The sequence below is a fragment of the Equus quagga genome, chromosome 4 (genome assembly GCF_021613505.1).
Source record: "Equus quagga isolate Etosha38 chromosome 4, UCLA_HA_Equagga_1.0, whole genome shotgun sequence".
Taxonomy (NCBI): domain Eukaryota; kingdom Metazoa; phylum Chordata; class Mammalia; order Perissodactyla; family Equidae; genus Equus; species Equus quagga.
The window spans coordinates 100,467,347-100,485,909 of NC_060270.1; the positions used below are offsets into that span (position 1 = coordinate 100,467,347).

At 33.6% G+C, this 18,563-nt stretch overlaps 1 protein-coding gene across 23 annotated transcripts in view; it reads right to left on the reverse strand.

The window, feature by feature from the left end:
- The window catches only part of BAZ2B (bromodomain adjacent to zinc finger domain 2B), a 391,257-nt gene that overhangs the window by 81,401 nt on the left and 291,293 nt on the right, over window positions 1-18,563 (reverse strand). For 19 of the 23 annotated variants that reach the window (XM_046658349.1, XM_046658355.1, XM_046658352.1 and 16 more), the window contains 6 exons: window positions 17,937-17,997; window positions 16,779-16,887; window positions 16,412-16,513; window positions 5,660-5,870; window positions 302-394; window positions 125-186 (listed from right to left, as the gene is read on the reverse strand). In XM_046658349.1, the coding sequence (XP_046514305.1) occupies window positions 125-186; window positions 302-394; window positions 5,660-5,870; window positions 16,412-16,513; window positions 16,779-16,887; window positions 17,937-17,997 (638 nt within the window). The remainder of the gene's footprint in view (window positions 1-124; window positions 187-301; window positions 395-5,659; window positions 5,871-16,411; window positions 16,514-16,778; window positions 16,888-17,936; window positions 17,998-18,563) is intronic. The other 4 variants (XM_046658360.1, XM_046658359.1, XM_046658353.1 and 1 more) reach the window with 1 other exon arrangement.

The window sequence follows — 18,563 nt, forward strand, 5'->3', positions numbered from 1 at the left end:
ATATTAATGTGAAATACACTTCACTCAGAAATCAAAATGAAAATAATGTGCATATATACATATACAAATAGGTTCCTAAAATAATGCCTGTGTTTTAAAAATCAGTTCCAATGCGTACACATACCTGTTGTTTCATAATCTTTATCTGTTCCTTTTGCTTTCGCTTCTCCTCAGCAGCCATTATTGCTGTGATGAAAAACCAAAGCACAGATATCATCAGAAAAGGAATGAAGAGGAGAGGACTCTTAGGAATTCCCCAATATTCATTCTTCAACTTGATGATACCATTTAAATCACTCACCTTGCTGTTTTTTAGCTTCTTTGGCAACCCGAGCCTGTTCCTGCTTTTGAAGTTTTCTCAGAAGCTTTATTTGTGCTGCTTGCCTGGCTATTTCTGAAAAACACAAAAATTCAAGGAATATTATTAACAACTTTACATTACTGCTAGCGTAAAAACAATAACTGTATAAAACTGGTATCATCAGGAAGGACGTAATTTTTACGAAAATTGCCAAAGGTTAGATGTCAAGTAGAGGAATGGTAGAGCAGAAAATGTCTTGTTCATTTTCTCTAGAAATTGCCAAACTGTTTCATCAAACACAAAACAGAACTACACAAACTACATATACAGAACGACACAAAAATGATGCTTCTCTCAATCCTCATCACAGAGGCTAATCTAAGCAGATTTTTTTCACATTTTGTGTAATCCTCACTTAGCAGGAAAGTAGCTGCTGAAATGTAAAAGCAGCAATGCACTTCAGTCTTAAAGATAAAACACACAAAAAAGAGAAAGAACCCAAATAAAACAAACACAACTTCCTCAAACTCAGTGTTTCAATCAACTATATGAATGGTAAAGTTTCTGAGTCCACGGATATTTTCATTATGAAGGAGACGGACTAAATCTCCTAAAGAGAAAGAGTACAGAATGTCAAGGAATTTTAAGGACAACCTAGTTCTCATAATTTTTAAGGACAAATGTATGAAACGGGGATAGATTGGTACAATTAATGGTCCCAAGTCTTCATTCTTCCCTCTATTCATGTGTCATTTTTCATGTGACTTTGCAGCTCCTCTTATCAAAAGATGGAATATATTTCCTCATCCTCTGATTCTGAGTCCAGCCGGGTGATCTTTGGCCAATAGGACGTTAGCAGTTGTGATGCAAGTAGAAGTCTGAAAGTGTACTTGTGCTCTTTCTATTTTTACTCTTATGCCTTGCCCTTTACGATGAAGACATGTTTTGGCTAGGCTGCTGGAGGCTGGGACACATGGAGCCAGTTGACTCCACACACGTGAGCAAGCCCAGCCAAGATCAGCAGAGCTGCCTAACTTACCTCCAGCTGATTCTATCTGCACAGCAATTAATGCTTAGTATTGTACACCACCGAGGTTTTGTTGTTGAAAGCACGTAATGTCATGCTTTCTTCTGCTGACAAATTTGGTCAGAATACTTCTAACTATAAATGTGGTATATATAACATCACTCATAAAATCATTTTAGAAAATACCACGGGACATTAGACATTGTTTTAAACTTTGTATCAGAGGAATAGTTTTAAGAAACCTACATATTATATTCATCAACAATGAATATGATTGGGTAATAACTGAATAACTTGAGCTCTACTAATAATTGCCACCACTTACTGCACTATTGTATTATATTTACATGATCTTGTGTAACCTTCATAACAACCTTACAAATGAACAACTTCATAATAACCCAGCTTTCAAATGAAATAACTAAGGCTCATAGAGGTTAAATAGCAGAGCCAAGATATAACCCCAGGTCTTTCTGACTCCATAGTCTATATGCTGCTACTTCTAAAAATCCTTAAAGAAATTTGAACACCTTGAGATTTTAGATAAAAATTTAACCCTAGGTCCTGTAACAGCTGAGGTGAAGTTGATTACTATGGCTGATTTTCTATCATTAACACTTAAAAAAAGAGAAAGGGACATAAAAGGGTCTAATTTTATCTACCAAATAGGGAGTGTTAATCAAAGTTGAAATGGAAGTTGATGCTAAAGTATATCTCCAATTTTCCAATAGTTTTCAATATTACGAGCTTATAAGCATCATCAAAAATTTCTGAGCCACATAAAAATAATCTGTTCACTAAATACTCTGGGAAATAAAAATCTATAAACCGGCCTGCAGAGTCAGCAACCTCTGATAATAATATACCTGAAGGACATCGTTCTCATCTATACAGTATCAGGTAAAATATTTTTCTAGCATCTAAGGATTGAAAGCTTTCACTGAATTCTGCTGTAAAGACCCAAATCTGCCTTAAAATGAAAAACGTGTTAAGTGGTTAAAAAAATGTTTCCGAGAAAATGTGACATAAGTATGATCTTTTGTTCCAAGCTAAATTGATGCTCTCCAATAGAAGTTTGGTTTATAAAAAGGAAACTATATAGGTGCATACTTGCGTATGAATGTATCAGTCAATTTTAAGCCCCATACAGGTATAAGGCAATTTTAATTTTTAAAACCTTAGGACAGACAAACACCAAGAATTTCAACTCCTATCTTTCCACTTCAGCAAGGAAGATACCATTTTGATTAATCATTACAAATTTATATAGCTTAAATTTTATATTATGATCAGTTGGAGAAGAAGATGTAAAAAAATGTTAAAAAATTAGGGACACTATGGAGGAAGGAGAATGAGTTAGAGACCTCGAAAATTCACTGAGGCTCTGAGGAATAAATTGCTCTCAATATCTTCTCGTTTATTTGGTTTATGGTTGCTTAAAATATTATCTGTTATAACTAAATTTTGAAATATTAATTTGAAAAATATCTTTTATGGTTTAGGAAATTACTTGTCTGCTTAAATTTCATAGATGAAAGCTTATTTTCGAAATAAAGTTTATTTTCACATAGAATTAGGGATAATTTGGATATACCACATTTCTTTGACTCTAAGATGCATTTTTAAACATACCTAAAGTCAGAATGCGCCTGACAGTTGGCAGCACTCTTCTTTCTTAGTGGTACATCTTAAAATACTGGTGCATTATATAGACTATGGCATGTCAGATTCTATGATACATGAATTGGGCAGGTGATACTTGATATCTTAGAAAATCTAAGATAGGAATGGTGTTGCCAATTAACAGGTAGGTTTATTTATATAGTTTGAAAGTCTTTTTCATATTCAAAGCTTTTCAGTTTCTTAACTGTATTTTATAAGAAATTAGAGAGCTCCCATTTCACAATGCTTGGATGTACATTCTAAGTTCACATTTATTTTACTGCTTTGAACATTTCTTCAAATTAAATCCAGTTTTTCAGTCTAGTTGAGTCCTACTAGGACAATAAAATATAACAGAAACTTCTAGAATCCCCAAACTGTTAATGTAGAAGCCTTTTAGAAATAAAAGTGGTGATAAAGTGATTTATTCCTACTTTCTTTTCTTTCCAAGAAAAAACATGCATATTACACCACATATATTTGTAAATATTGACAATAATTATTTATTTACCATTACATATTTAATATTTATACATATGTTCAGAAAGAACATATGTACACAATAAGGTCAAAGATAACAGAATTTGCAAAATACAACATAATATAAGAAGGCAGAAGTATGCTGTGTTATAGAAACCAATTCAACATCTAGAGGGAGAAAAAACACTGGGTAAAAGGTGAATAATTAACTTCTATTTTGTTAAATTAAAATTCAATTAATTTTGCAAATATAAGGTTGCCATTTTGGATACTAAGTATTAATGATATTAATACTAGATATGCAAAACATGCATGAAGAGCCCATGCTTTTGGTATCAGTTAGTTTCAAGCTTTCTTATTTTATGCAAACAATGCACACAACACAATTATCCATTCTTCAAAAGAGTGAGCGGTTTATTGACAATTCTAATTTTAAAAACTCATCATGTATGGCTATATCTGTCAATACATTAACTTTCTTTTTTACCCTTCACTAGCAACTGTTCAGGAGAGATCAAAGTCTTAAGAGAAACCAAATAAAATAACACAAAAAATATTTAACTAAGATACTAAGGCAGAGAAAAACTTACACAACATTAAGTTGTATGCCAGGCAGTTAACCTACACGCCACTGGTGGAGTATGAATTGGGGCAACCTATTTGGATATAATATTTGCCTGCTGTCTACTAAAATTGAATAGGCACATACCCTTTGATTAAGAGATTCTGAGATTCTATGTCTAGGATTTTATACTGTAGCTAGCCATATCTGGAGAAGGATGTAAAGATACGTTTAATGTGTATGTATTTCAGCATTGTTTGTGATAGCAAAGATTAAGGAAATAGCTTAAACAGTCATCAAAAAGAGACCGGTCAAATGAAGTATGGTAGAGCCATACGTGGTATCACTTATGATTCAGCCATTAAAAACACAAGATTGATTTTTAAGTGCTGATACAGAAAGATATTCAAGATAAACTAAGTGGAAAAAAAAGCTGAATAGTATGTACTCTGTAAGTCCATTTATTTTAGAACTCAAAAGATACATACATGTATACCACAACATATTATATATGCATATATATATATACATATTATATATATGAGTGTTTGAACATGTATATGTGTGTAGACATTTCTGGATAGATTAACAAAAAACTGTAATAATGATTCTACTTGTGAGTGTCCTTTATTTTAAAGCATGCTGTTCTACGAGATTTGTCAGGGATATTTGTTTTATAATATAAACAAACCAGCTACAAAGAAATTATTTTTATGATGGTGTTTACAATAAATAGACATGTCAGGCTTTTCATCCAGAAAAAAAAAACCAATGAGAGGAAGTAAATTCTGTTAGTCCTTTAAGTCAATTTTTATTATTAAACCTTTATTTTCCATGGATTTTTATGTTTATATATATTCTTGTGAATATAAGACATCAATACATATGTTCCTACGCATTTAGATAGCCTTAAGAGGCTTCATATTTGCAACTAGAACTCAAACGCATAGCACAGCTCTTTTATTTTAGTCAGTTTTCTCTGTGTTAGACATAGCATTGGAACTCCTTCTTGATAATTTATGGATAATTCTGAATCATAAATACACTTGAGGTTATTACAAGCACTTTGTACTTGAGAAGTGATGCTTTCTGGTGATCTTAAATACTTTTTTATTTAAATCTATTAGTTGGGGATTTTGAAAATATATGCAATATATTCAGACTACAGAAGAACTCAAACTAAAAGACTGGGGTTACTTACCAGTAATTGGAGTTCTCTGAAAATTTACTCCACAGATCCACATATTTTGTTGTTATTCCCTTGTAACACCTCAAGGAATCGGGAGCTGTTAAAATGAGAATTTCCAGAAGGTTGGCACAACCTTAAGGCATGTGCCAAGTGCTGGTTGATTCCCTTTCTGTGCAAGCCTTAAAAGCTTATCACCCACCTTTGTAATTCTAAACACACAAGGTATGATGTGTTTATGAGTACGGCTCTTGAGAGGAGCCTACCTAATCAAAGAACTCCAGTTACCAGTGGGACTCCTTATTTTCTCATTTTTATTCTAACACAAATATCTACTTTTTAGAAATTGAGAGCACTGTCAGTCACTCATAAGTCACAAACATAAGAAATACTTATACTTTTTAGTATGATAATTACAGTGTCAGACACTATATTTCTTACCTTGAGCTTGCAGTTTTCTTAGCAATTTGGCATCTGTGTTATCTAGAAATTCAGCACTGCCAATATTCGGAGGCCGACCCTTCCGACGTCTCATCCTGGATTCCTCTCTTGCTCGCTGTCTCTCTGGATTTGGTGGTCTTCCTCTACGACCTTCCATCGCCCTGATACGGGGAATGACATCCTCTTCTTTCAGAAGACACCACTGCGTTCCCTTTTAATTAACATTTTATAGAAATAATATATTACAAACAAAGTAAAAACAAGTGATCAATATGTCAGAAAATTCTAGGTAAAGTCACAGATATTTTGGAATTTATAAAGCTGGTACAAACTTTAGGAATTTTATTTTTTAAATTAAATTTGTATTTACAATTGTTCATAGCCATTGGCAAATCTTTGGTATTCTTGCTCGTACATAGAGAGATTTATATCTGTATCTATAAACATATAAATAGAGATATATATCTTACAATCACCGTTTCTGAACTACAGTGACCACAAAATTGGCAAATATTTGAAAATATTAGTTGTGTGATGACACCTCTATGGGTTGTTCTTACGGGTCATCAGTTCAATCAAACATTAAGCTATCCAAATAACACATTAATGTTTCTTTTTATAGAAATATTACAGCTAATAAACCAAGAAAGTAAGAGTTAGAATATCAGCATTTTGCAATACCTGATGAATTAATGGATCCAAGCATTGAACTTGAATGGCTGCCAATCACCAAAAAGAGAGACAACCAAACCTTAGCCTCCTGATGGAGGTTCATTTCATCACCTATAAATTAGTCTTGCCCCACCACAGCCAAAGTCAAACCTGAATTTGATTAAGCCTTTAGACTTAATTACTATAATTTCATAGGAAAAATAGGGTGAGAAGTGTATGTTAAACTACACAGCAGAATCCAGTCTGAGGGAAATTCTACAAATTACCTAGTTCCTTCAACAAATAAATTTCAAGAAGTAAAAAAACTGTGGAAAGATTAAAGGAGCCTTAAAAGATGTATGAAACAATCCCACTGTGTGGCCCTTACCTAGATATTGATTCAAATAGACAAACTGCAGAAAATTATGATGATTAAGGAACAATTGAAAATTTGAACAATGACTGGTATTTGATGACATCAAGAAATTATCATTTTAAAGTGTGATAGTGGTAGTGTGGTACTATTATAGAATACAAGTCTTTATCTTTCAGAGATACAAATTAAAACATTTACAGATGAAATAAGATGTATAAGATTCACTTCAACAAATTATGGAAGAGGAGAAGTAGATAGGAGTACACGTAAAACAATATTGGCCACATGATAATTTCTAAGCTGATCATAGGTACATGGTGTACATTATTCTGTCTACTTTTGTATATATTTGAGATTTCACAGTTTAAGTTTCCTGATGCAAGCACATAGATCAGCACAATGCTAGTGTATTATAGGTATTATCCTGTTCAGTGCATAGATACAATCTGAGTCTGGTGTTCGTTACCCTCTATATGTTAATCAAAATGAATACATTGTTATATTACCTTACTTAGAGTCCAAAGGAATATGTTCTGATATAGGAAAGGCATCTTTTAAAAATAGTGTTTCTAAAATAATTATTTTATTATTTCTTTTTTTTAAAAGAGATAATTCCTTTAGTGTGAAGGTTAAGAAAATTTTTTAAATGTGCTTTTTTTCTTAAAAGAATCTCTAACTAGGAATTTAGCTTGAACCACTGTGGGCAATTCTGCAACCAGAAACAATAAAAATTTCTTCAGTTATGTTTTGTGCCATGATTCCTAACGTGGGAAAAGGAGTCTCTGAGTATCTCATTCAATGGGTACTAAAAATACAAACACTACTCCTGCTACCACAATGGATGAGAGCTACATCTCACGTTCTAACTACTGTGCTTTGTTCCAGGGATTTTGAATACATTATATACATTAATCTTCACAACAGTTCTATCTAATATGGTGGGTTTTATTGTCCCTACATTATCATTGAGTGAATTCAGGCCTACGGAGGTTAAATAGTTTCCTGAGGTACAGAGGCAATGAGGAATAGAACTGTGATTTGAATCTAGGACTGTCTCATCTAAAACCTGGCTCTTGACCATTAGATGTACTTAATAGACGTTACGAAGATGTTCTTATACTTGCTAAGTCACTGATCTAAATATTCGGCCATGAAAGCACAGCCAAGATTATGTCAAGGCAGGACTGTGTCAGAAAAAAATTAATGCATATAGTCCATATATTTATATGTTAAAAAATAATATCTACTACTTCTTTTCAGTAATTCCCATGCTACAAATAATTTTAAAAATTAACTCTGAGGAAAATAAGATATTTTTTTGCTGAGATTTCAAATGAAGTCAATAGGAACAACAGTTGTACTAACTGCATTTTTAGGCCATAAATCACTAAGAAGGAAGCCATCAAAACAATTTTATGTTTACCAGTGTGGGAGGCTTTTGATTAGTTTAGGTTTTCATTTCTCTGTTATGCTTTTAGGAAACAAGGCAGCACACATCACATAAATTGAAAAATATAAAAGTGACATTTGTGACACTTGGAGAAGAGAGAGACTAATAAAAGAGTCCATAAAGGAAACTGCATTCAGTTTTTTTTTTAAAGATTTTATTTTTTCCTTTTTCTCCCCAAAGCCCCCTGGTACATAGTTGTATATTCTTCGCTGTGGGTCCTTCTAGTTGTGGCATGTGGGACGCTGCCTCAGCGTGGTCTGATGAGCAGTGCCATGTCCGCGCCCAGGATTCGAACCAACGAAACACTGGGCCGCCTGCAGCGGATTGCGCAAACTTAACCACTTGGCCACGGGGCCAGCCCCTGCATTCAGTTTTTAAAGTATCTTATTAATAATAAAATCAACTTTTAGCAAAGGTTTAAAGGGTTTGATCAATTTATCTTTTTTTATCGAGTTACAATTTTTTTTTGGCAGGGAAAGAGTCACCCTGAGCTAAGATCTGTTGCCAATCTTACTTTTTTCCCCCCCCAAAGGCCCAGTGCATGGTTGTACATCCTAGTTGTAAGTCCTTCTAGTTCTTCTATGGGAGCTGCCACCACAGCATAGCAACTGGCGGATGGGCGGTGTGGTTCCACAACTGGGAAATGAACCTGGGCTGCCGAAACGGTGAGAGCACCGAACTTTAACCACTAGGCCATCAGGGCTGGCTCTACAATTTTTACAGTTATATTTTTATTCAGCTAGGAAAATATACCTGTGTCAAAGAGGAACAGAATATGTTGGTGCCCAAAACTTACCAGACAAATAAATATAGTGGCATTATCATTTACATTTTTGCCCTTGACATTTATAAAGTAAATACTTTCTAAGGGAATTGCATATTGTATTGGGGGCTATACAAAACGTTTTCTGACTCCTGGATATTAGAAAATGAGAAATGGATTGCTGGGAAAATTTGAAGCTTATATTATAGCTTTAATTCACTGAGTAGCTAAAATAATTGTGGGTAAGGAAAAAAAGAAGTATTTTTCTCAATAAACTTTTCCTCAGGAAGAGCAAATACAATTTACATCACTTGACTCACGTTATAAGCTTTTTTGTCAATCAGAAATTATGCATCAAAAGAGTAGGTTTGTTAATTCTTTTTTCTTAATTTCTAAGACTAAGATAGTAAATGTTCCTGAAAATAATCTTTCTTGACTAAGATTTAAAAGATATGAATAAAAAGAAAATACGGGGCTGGCCTGGTGGCGCAGTGGTTAAGTGTGCATGTTCCGCTTCGGCAGCCCAGGGTTCGCTGGTTCGGATCCTGGGTGTGGACATGGCACCGTTTGGTAAGCCATGATGTGGTAGGTGTCCCACATATAAAGTAGAGGAAGATGGGCATGGATGTTAGCTCAGGGCCAGTCTTCCTCAGCAAAAAAGAGGGAGATTGGCAGCAGATGTTAGCTCATGGCTAATCTTCCTCAAAAAAGTAAATAAACAAATAAATAAAAATTAAAAAAAAAAAAAAAGGGGCTGGCCCCGTGGCTGAGTGGTTAAGTTCGCACGCTCCGCTGCAGGTGGCCCAGTGTTTCGTTGGTTCGAATCCTGGGTGTGGACATGGCACTGCTCGTCAAACCACACTGAGGCAGCATCCCATACGCCACAACTAGAAGGACCCACAACGAAGAATATACAACTATGTACTGGGGGGCTTTGGGGAGAAAAAGGAAATAATAAAATCTAAAAGAAAAAAAAAATTAAAAAAAAAAAAGATGAGCAGGAAAGCATGCTGCAGAATGATAGTATATTAAAAAAAAAGAAAAGAAATGATCAACACAATGGAGATGGTGACAAATTAAGTCTATTATATCATTATAATTCTGCTTTCAAGAGTTACTAATTTAAATCTTTAGCAATAACACATTCACTTACACAAACACTACAGTGAGAGAGACAGGGAAAAAAAGGGTTTATGTTTGATTTCAGAAGATTGAACAAAATAATTAAGGTAAATAAGCAAATGAGATCAGTACACTTCACACCATAGGCTGTAAAGCATTAGAAAAGTACACTGTAAAACTGTAATATATTACAAAATAATTTCTACAGCTTAAAACATTTGTTGAGGCACCTACTCTGTACAAGGCATACGTTCTTTAAAGGTAAGCTAGAGAAAGCCCTCTTTCCAAAAGGACCAACATTTTTAACCAGGACCTTAGGCTCAGGCTATTCTAATGCAGGTGATTCAAGGACCACACCCTGAGTAGTAATGAATTTGAAAAAGATTTTAGAGGTTGGGACAAGAAGTTGTCTCAATTGTCACTTAAAAATTAATCATGGTCTGGAGCCAGCCCTGATGGCCCAGTGGTTAAAGTTTGGTGTGCTCACCACTTCGGCAGCCTGGGTTCATTTCCTGGTAGTGGAACTACACCACCTGTCTGTCGGTTGCCATGCTGTGGTGGTGGCTCACATGGAAGAACTAGAAGGACTTACAACTAGGATGTACAACCATGCACTGGGGGCTTTGGGGAGGAAAAAAAAGAAAGAGGAAAGTTGGGAACAGATGTTAGCTCAGGGCGAATATTTACCTGCAAAAGATAAAGAAATGATGATCTGGATTAGGACGTGAGAATTAGAGCTGGAAAAGAAGATGAATACATTGGTCTTTTTTTGGAGAGAGGACTACCAGGATGTGAAGGAGAAGCATGAACGGAGACTAGAAAGGTGATTAAGGTTTGGAGTAATCTCTAAGCGGCATGGAAAAAGAAAATGGTAGTGAGATTTTCTTTCTGAACAAAGTTAAGATACAGGATGGAGAAATTCTTGAGAAAACTGACAAATTTATTGCTCTTAAGTATTTTATGCTTTAAAAACCAAACAGAATTTTAAAGAAAGCACTTATTTCAAATAAATTTTTAAATGTTTTCTGTATTCAGAAATTCAAAAAAAGATGAGATATTATGAGATTTAATTTAAATATGACTTTCTATTTCAACATACCTATTATTCTTCACAAATGATACTCTAAAGTATAGCTGAACATCTCATGAGCAACTGGTCTGTCTGCACCTTATCTTAGGGACACTGAATTGTCTAATTAACTGGGTTTTCTACATTCACTAACAGAATCAATTTCAAAATCTTAGGGCACAAGTAAAGCAAGGGTATCAAATATTTTTGACAGAGCTTGACATTTCATATTTTACAAAAAACTAAGTTAACATTTTGAGAAAAATCAAATTTTGTTGGACTTCCTTATATCTATTTCACAGTTTAGTATTATGTCTATTTTTAGCTACTTTATGGTGTCAGAGGTAGATAGTGATAGCTTTATATACCATAAACTTAACAGCATTAGGGATTCTCAATCTACCTTAATCATAGTCGGTTAATATCATATACTGAATAGCACTCAAAGATGTGAAAGAGTAAGAACAGCTATCTATGCTGGGAGATGGATGTCATCTATTAAAAACAATTGAGAAAGATGTCATTTGATATAATTGTTTCCACAGTGCTGTCTATGCTTTCCAGTTACTCACTGTAGGTTACCCTCTAAGAGTCAAGACTTTCAAATACCTCCTCAGCTCCACACTTGGATTCACACAGTTGGCCTCCTAGTACACGCCCTTGCCTAGCCATCAAAAATCCTACCTGGCAGATTAGTGACATAAGTTTCCAGACTTAGATTTCTGGTACTGATCTTTCATGTTCTCAGTGTCCTTATGTGCCCACAGCTATGCTGCATTAGGTATGGCAGTTAACAGCAGAGTTGAATTAGAACCCTGGTTGTTGACTCCCAAGCTTTTGTTCTTCACTTATTTGAAATAATTACCAGCATTACAATCTTGCCAGAAACTGCGTTGCCTGCTTTGTTGTGAAGTCTCCCCTTATTCCTTCCTAACAAAATGTTGGTTTTAGCTGGACAGCATTGTCCTTAGTGTTTTATCCTCCTCAGACAATAAGCTTCTCCAAGCTAGTGATCATAACTTCTGTTCTTTTGTACTCTTCAGTTTCTCTATGACCACTAGTTTTTCCTCAAAGCCAGGCTTTCAACTTCATTTCTATAATAAAATATGTTCAGAATTTCCTTTATAGAAAATGCCTTTAGGGAAAATTTATTTGGGGGAAAAAAAAGCCTGGCACATTAAGTATTTGACACAAACATTTATTGATTAAATGGCTAAGAAAAAAGGCTTTTTTCAGTAAGAACTATAGATATTTTTCTTTTCTTATGGCCTTATGCTATTAAAAAGAAGAAATATCTTTTTTAAAAAAAGACATCTCAAATAGAGAAAGCAACATTTTCCAAGTCACTTTTAGCCCGTTCCTTCTTTGCATCTTTCCTTTTCTGTGCTTTTTTGGCCTGAACATAATAAATATTCATTATTGTACTCTGTGAACCTCCTAGTTGAAAAAAATAAACTTAGTTGTCACATTTATGCTTAAATGTTTTGTTCTCTACAAACCACAAAAAATGCTTTTCAAAGTAGATTATCATATATTTCAAAATAATCTTTGTTATTAACAAATTATTTTAAAGCCTTCATATATTCATACAAAAATGTAAATACCTTTTACCTTTTTACCTAAGTACCACATTTAGGTAAATAAAAACAACTCTGTTTTATATTTACTAAAATCTGTCTAGTTCAATCTTCCTATCATTCTGACACTCATAAACAAAATAAAATGAAAACGATGATAAACATTAGGTTCCACAAGTTCTTTATAATCTAATGGAGCAGAAGTCTGTAAGAAATCCATTTATCTTACATCTTTTTCCAAGAGGTTTCACTGGCTAAAATAGTTAACAGAATTTCTTTAGAAGGTAGCCAGCCAGTATAGCACGAACTAATGAAGAATGTTAAAGTTCATTTTGTTCCACTAAGTCTACCATCACAAAAATCATGGTTTCTACAGAAGCTGGTAGGAAGTGTTTAATATCTAAGTATCAGTAGATACTGACAAGTAGCTGATTTTACAGATCTCTTACCACATTTGTAAACTGAAATAAATAAAACTGATAATGAACAGGTTAAATGCTTTTCCCTCCTCATTTCTTGTGTGTCAATCCTATCTACTTAAATTAGGGTTTCTCTCTCTTTTTTTAAAGGTAATCATTAGATTGTTGTCCTTTAGTTAATAATGAATATATTTAAATTTCAATACATGTGAGCTTTCAGACCTCTCATCCTACTGTATTATACAGAAAGTTAGTTAATATTTTGAACAAGTGTTTGCTGTTAATAAAGATTTGTATCATCATTATCTTAAGCTCAGAAATATCTTGAGTTAAAAATGATTAACTTATACAAAATAACCATGGTTCTCTACAGCACATATTATCTTCTAGGAGAAATTATCATCTCCTAAATTTCATTAGTAAAATATAGAGGTTTGGAATACCATTCTTGGAATTTTTGAAATGCCTTGAACAAAATTAGAACTTATAGAACTAATATTGGGGTTTTCTGTGTAAGTTTCAAGAGAAAAAATAAAACTATGATGGAGAAAATACATTTTCCAATGCAAATGTTTTATTAGGAGAGTGATTAAGAATACTAATGAATCTGCAAATAAGGTATTTCATTTGCCATCAAACACCCAAAATAAATATAAGAAGCTGGGAAAACTGTATCATTAACATTTAAAATCATTATATACAATCTCCATGCATTTGGAAAACGGAATGCTTAGCTTTATTGGATTACAAAGGGTAGAAGCATTTATTCTTTTAAATGGGAAATTGTTTTTCACATTATATGTAATACAAGCAAATTCCAGAAAATATGAAACGTGAAACGTAGAAAGAAAAAAATGACCCAGTGTACCACCAACCATTACATCCCTCGTTAAAATTCTGCATATTTCCCTCCAGCCTTTCAAGATGCATAGTTTTGTTTTTCACTATATATACAGCCATCAGACTATTTATATAATTTTTAGAAAGGCAGATACATTGTAAATACACACAGATCCTCACTGCATGGTAACAGTGTCCTTGTCCCAAATTATATTTTATATCTTCTACAAAATTTAGGCCAACCAAAATTATTACACATCATGGTTAATCAACAAAAATATAATCTTTGTTAATTTTCATAGAAAATTATTATATAATTATATATATTTCTAATTACTATATGTTTATACATATTGATCATACAATATATAGAAAGGTATATGGCTCCACAACTATATGCATCTCTAATTAATTAACTAAACATTTTTTTGGATTACTTACCTTTAATTGTTGTTCTCTAAAAGTATCCTGAAATGAATTCAACTTACTAATTTTTTTTTAAATGAGAAAAGTGCTCTCAAAATTGCTAATATTTTCCCTTATCAGGCTGCTGAAATGTTGGCAGCTTAACGTATTCTGGATTTAGTAATTCATCATATTTCCTTGATTGGAATTTATCTTTCAACAAGACAATATGCATTTGGAAAACACTGATTATGTTTAATAAAAAGTGAATGGATGTCAAAGAACATTCTGCTCTGCCTAATGAGGCTTTATAGATTAAGTCTAATTATCACTGATACAAAATAAAAAATCCTTTATCTATTGAACAGCAATTAGCTTCCCTCTCAGAACAAAAATCTACTGAACTTCAAAACATAGAGATATCTTTGGCATAAACAAGACAAGTAAGGATTTGATAACAAGAATCAAAAGATTAAAAAATGAGACAGATTTTTAAGTAAAATTATTATTGCCTTCTAATATGTTTTATGACTAAAAAACTGATCCAGTATATATGGAGTATGTAAAATAACACTGTGGTTCATGAGACTTCTGAGATTCTGTTTGGTGACAGATTTAATCTGAGTTAAAAATTATTTTTAAGTTTAAAAAATAGAAAGAAAAATAGAAAAATCCTAGAATATATTTCCATAAAGAAGTTAAACCTCAGATAAATATATTTTGGCATTTTAGAATTACCAGTAAACAGTAAATCCAGTGGATCTGGATATAACTTGTTCCTTAAAAAGTCATGGACAACAATGGAAAATAGGTTATATGATGAATGCAGAAGAACAGTGTCAGAAATCTTGAGTTCTGGTTATGTGTCTCCTGGTTGAGGTTGTGTGATCTTAGAAAATGCCCTCAATCTTTGAGCTTTCATAATAAACCTTCTGCAAAATTAGGAAGACCTTTTCTATTTCTATAACTATAAAATTAGAGGGTAAGATAGGATGGAAAAGCTTGCCTATTCACAATAGAAAATATTAATTGCCAGCAAAAATTTCTTTCTGCGCATTATAATGGCCAAAAGGGAAAAACTTTCAGTTGAGAAAGAAAATATCAACTTCAGTTGGCTGAGCATTCTAATCTTTTGAAACATTTTCATGCACATGATCTCATTTTAAACTCACCATAATCCTGAGGTGGAAGTAAAATTATTGTCTCCATGTTGCAGGTAAAAAAATTTGGGAAAAGGGGGCCACTAGTTTGTTGTTGTTTGAAATCACAAAACTATTTCATGGATTAACAAGAATCTAGGTCTCCTCACTCCTTAACTAGGACCTCTTTCAATGGAGCTGCTAAAGTTCAAGGCGGATAATAAGGATATGCAGCTGAATCCAAGTAAGGAACAAAGGCAGAACATTAAAGCAAATGTAGGAAACGAGGTCTCCACGGTGGGTTCTCTGTGCTGCTTAGTGAGCTTGTGGACTCAACCCTCAAGCTCAAAAGGGAGCTGTACTGATATTTTCAGAAATGTGTATAATTAACGTAAAAATTCAATTTCTGCAAAAACCAGAAATTTCACTCCAATAATATTAAGGAATTCCACCCCCTCCCCCTAAATTACCAAACTTGTAAAAATGGACCATACAGCACTGCATAATCCAATGGATAAGATCCTTCCAAAAAACTAAGTCATATTTATCCCCTTTTTGACTGACTTATCACAACGTATTTTTCCTACTCAAATAAATTTTTAAAAACTGTTTACCTTTCAGGGAACTAATGTTTTCCTATATTTCACATGAACATGCAGATACTTTTATACCTGTATAAACTGTAAAATTACTGATAGAGTCAATAAACAGGAAAAAGTTTACTTAAAAAATCAGAAAGAGACATCTACTACGTCAAAGCTCCTTGTTACTGAAACATAATAAATTGAGGCCTTGGTGAGCGTTTACCACAAAGTTATATGTATAGCTCCATATGAATTAACTAACAAAAGGCAATGCTCCAGAGAGTAGTGAAGTTTACTTCATTTAGGTTATGGTACTACTTTTTGGTTCAAAGACTATACTTTTTAAAAAGTGGATACCTGCGGTCCATCTCTGGCTTCATAGAAGTCACCCACTCTTATTTTTGCACTGAAGCTGAAATTGTCCCTTGAGATATCCATTATTCCATTTCTGCTGAGATACTGAAAAAATCACATATTTTTCCACTTCAGGTTTTAATAATTACAACCCAGCTTTGATGTATAGCTATCTTGAGGACACTAATGTTTTTGAATATTCTATCAAGGGGCTATGGATTTATAGGAGATCAATTTAGGTTAAGTACATTAGTCCCATACAAGAGAATATGTTGTATCAAGGAACTTTATCTGAGAAAGGAGTGCACTTTTTTTTCATAAGCATGCTTAAAAGGCACCAAATGTATGTTATTTGGTGAAAAGTATGTACCTTTATTACTTCAGGGTACTGCCTAAGTTTCTTTCCACATGGAGCATAATATGCTACTTCTCCTTGAAGGCGCCCTCCAAAGTTTCTTATTCTCGTCTCTCTTTGCCAGCTACACGTAACAGAAATGAGGGTTATAACATACTTTAATTTTAAGAAAGCTTTCAAAAATTAAAAAAAAAAATTTATTAACACATGCTCTTTCAGAAACAGGAAAAATACAAAGAAATACAAACCCCTAACCATACAACTCAGATACATTTACTATTAAAATTATTTAGATTTTCAGCTAAGTAATTCAACTAAAAATTAAAGACTCAATTTACACATGAAACTCCACTAAATTTTTTAGAAATAACAACTGGTGTTTGAGTATTTGGACATATTTATTAACCAATGTGTACTGATTTTTTACATTTGAAAAGTTTTAAGTGAGAAGAGTAAAGTAAATCTGGCTCCCTGTTCTTTTTTCTTTTTTTTTTTTTTGAGGAAGATTAGCCCTGAGCTAACTACTGCCAATCCTCCTCTTTTCGCTGAGGAAGACTGGCCCTGAGCTAACATCCATGCCCATCTTCCTCTACTTTATATGTGGGACGCCTACAACAGCAGGGCTTTTGCCAAGTGGTGCCATGTCCACACCCGGGATCTGAACCAGTGAACCCTGGGCTGCGGAGAAGCGGAACTGCAAACTTAACCGCTGGGCCACTGGGCTGGCCCCAAAATCTGGCTCCCTGCTCTTTGAGGAGCACATACCTCCAGTGTGAAAATTCTCAGTTTGAATTAAACCATTTTAGCCAAACTCTGCTCAAGTCTTTCAGTTTTGCTCACAGAGGCTTTCACTGTCCTTTAATTCTATCTTCACAAAAACCTCTGACACTCTTAACTGTGTCCCTGCCCTTTGCCAAATGATTTACTCTTGCTTCCTTCTCAGTCATGTTCCCACCTGGCTGCACGATGCCATCCCAGCTCTGCCACCCCGAAACATAGCTGTTAGCCTTCATTTCAGTTTTCTGATAGATCAACTTCTTTGGCCTTTGCTCTAGCTCTTCTGCTCTAATCAGCATTATGCAGTATATTCACTTTTATTAATAGTGGAGAATGAGAAGTCAAACGAGCATAAATATGTAGGGGAAGCATAAAGAGAAATGCTGCTTTGCATACCCATATTCCAAAGGAAGACGCAGTTCACGCTCATCTGTTACTCTTCTTCTTTTGGAACTGCCTTCAAGAAAATTCAAGCAGTCAACATGAAAGATTAGTTTATATAGATGACAAGTTTTTGATAGCTTTGAGACTTCTCTTTAAATAATATATCTTAATCACTTGGACTATTTAGTGTATTTCTGCAACTTGTACAATATTTTTAGATGGTTTTCAACAGAACATTGTATAGAAAATTTTTTTCTTTGGTCTGCATGACAGAGTAGTTTTTCTCTCTAAAGAAAGTACCATGCAAGATAAAAATATATAGCTTTCCTCTCATTTTGTATTAAAGAAATAGCTAAAGAAGTAGGAGGGAAATAGTTGATAGAGGTTTCTGAAAGCCATGTACAGTTGTTTTCTTTGAAAATATGAGTTTTAAGACGCTGAAAAATTTCAACAGGTGGCTCACACATTTAAAAATAATATAACTTCTATGTTCATATAAATCCAAAGTAAAAAATACTACTCTGTCTTTTAATTAATCTAAAGTACTAAAGAATAGGGTTATGATTTATGTAAAATTTTTCATAGACAATGACCAAGTTTCACAAATACATGCACCTTAAATTAGTAGGATATCATACT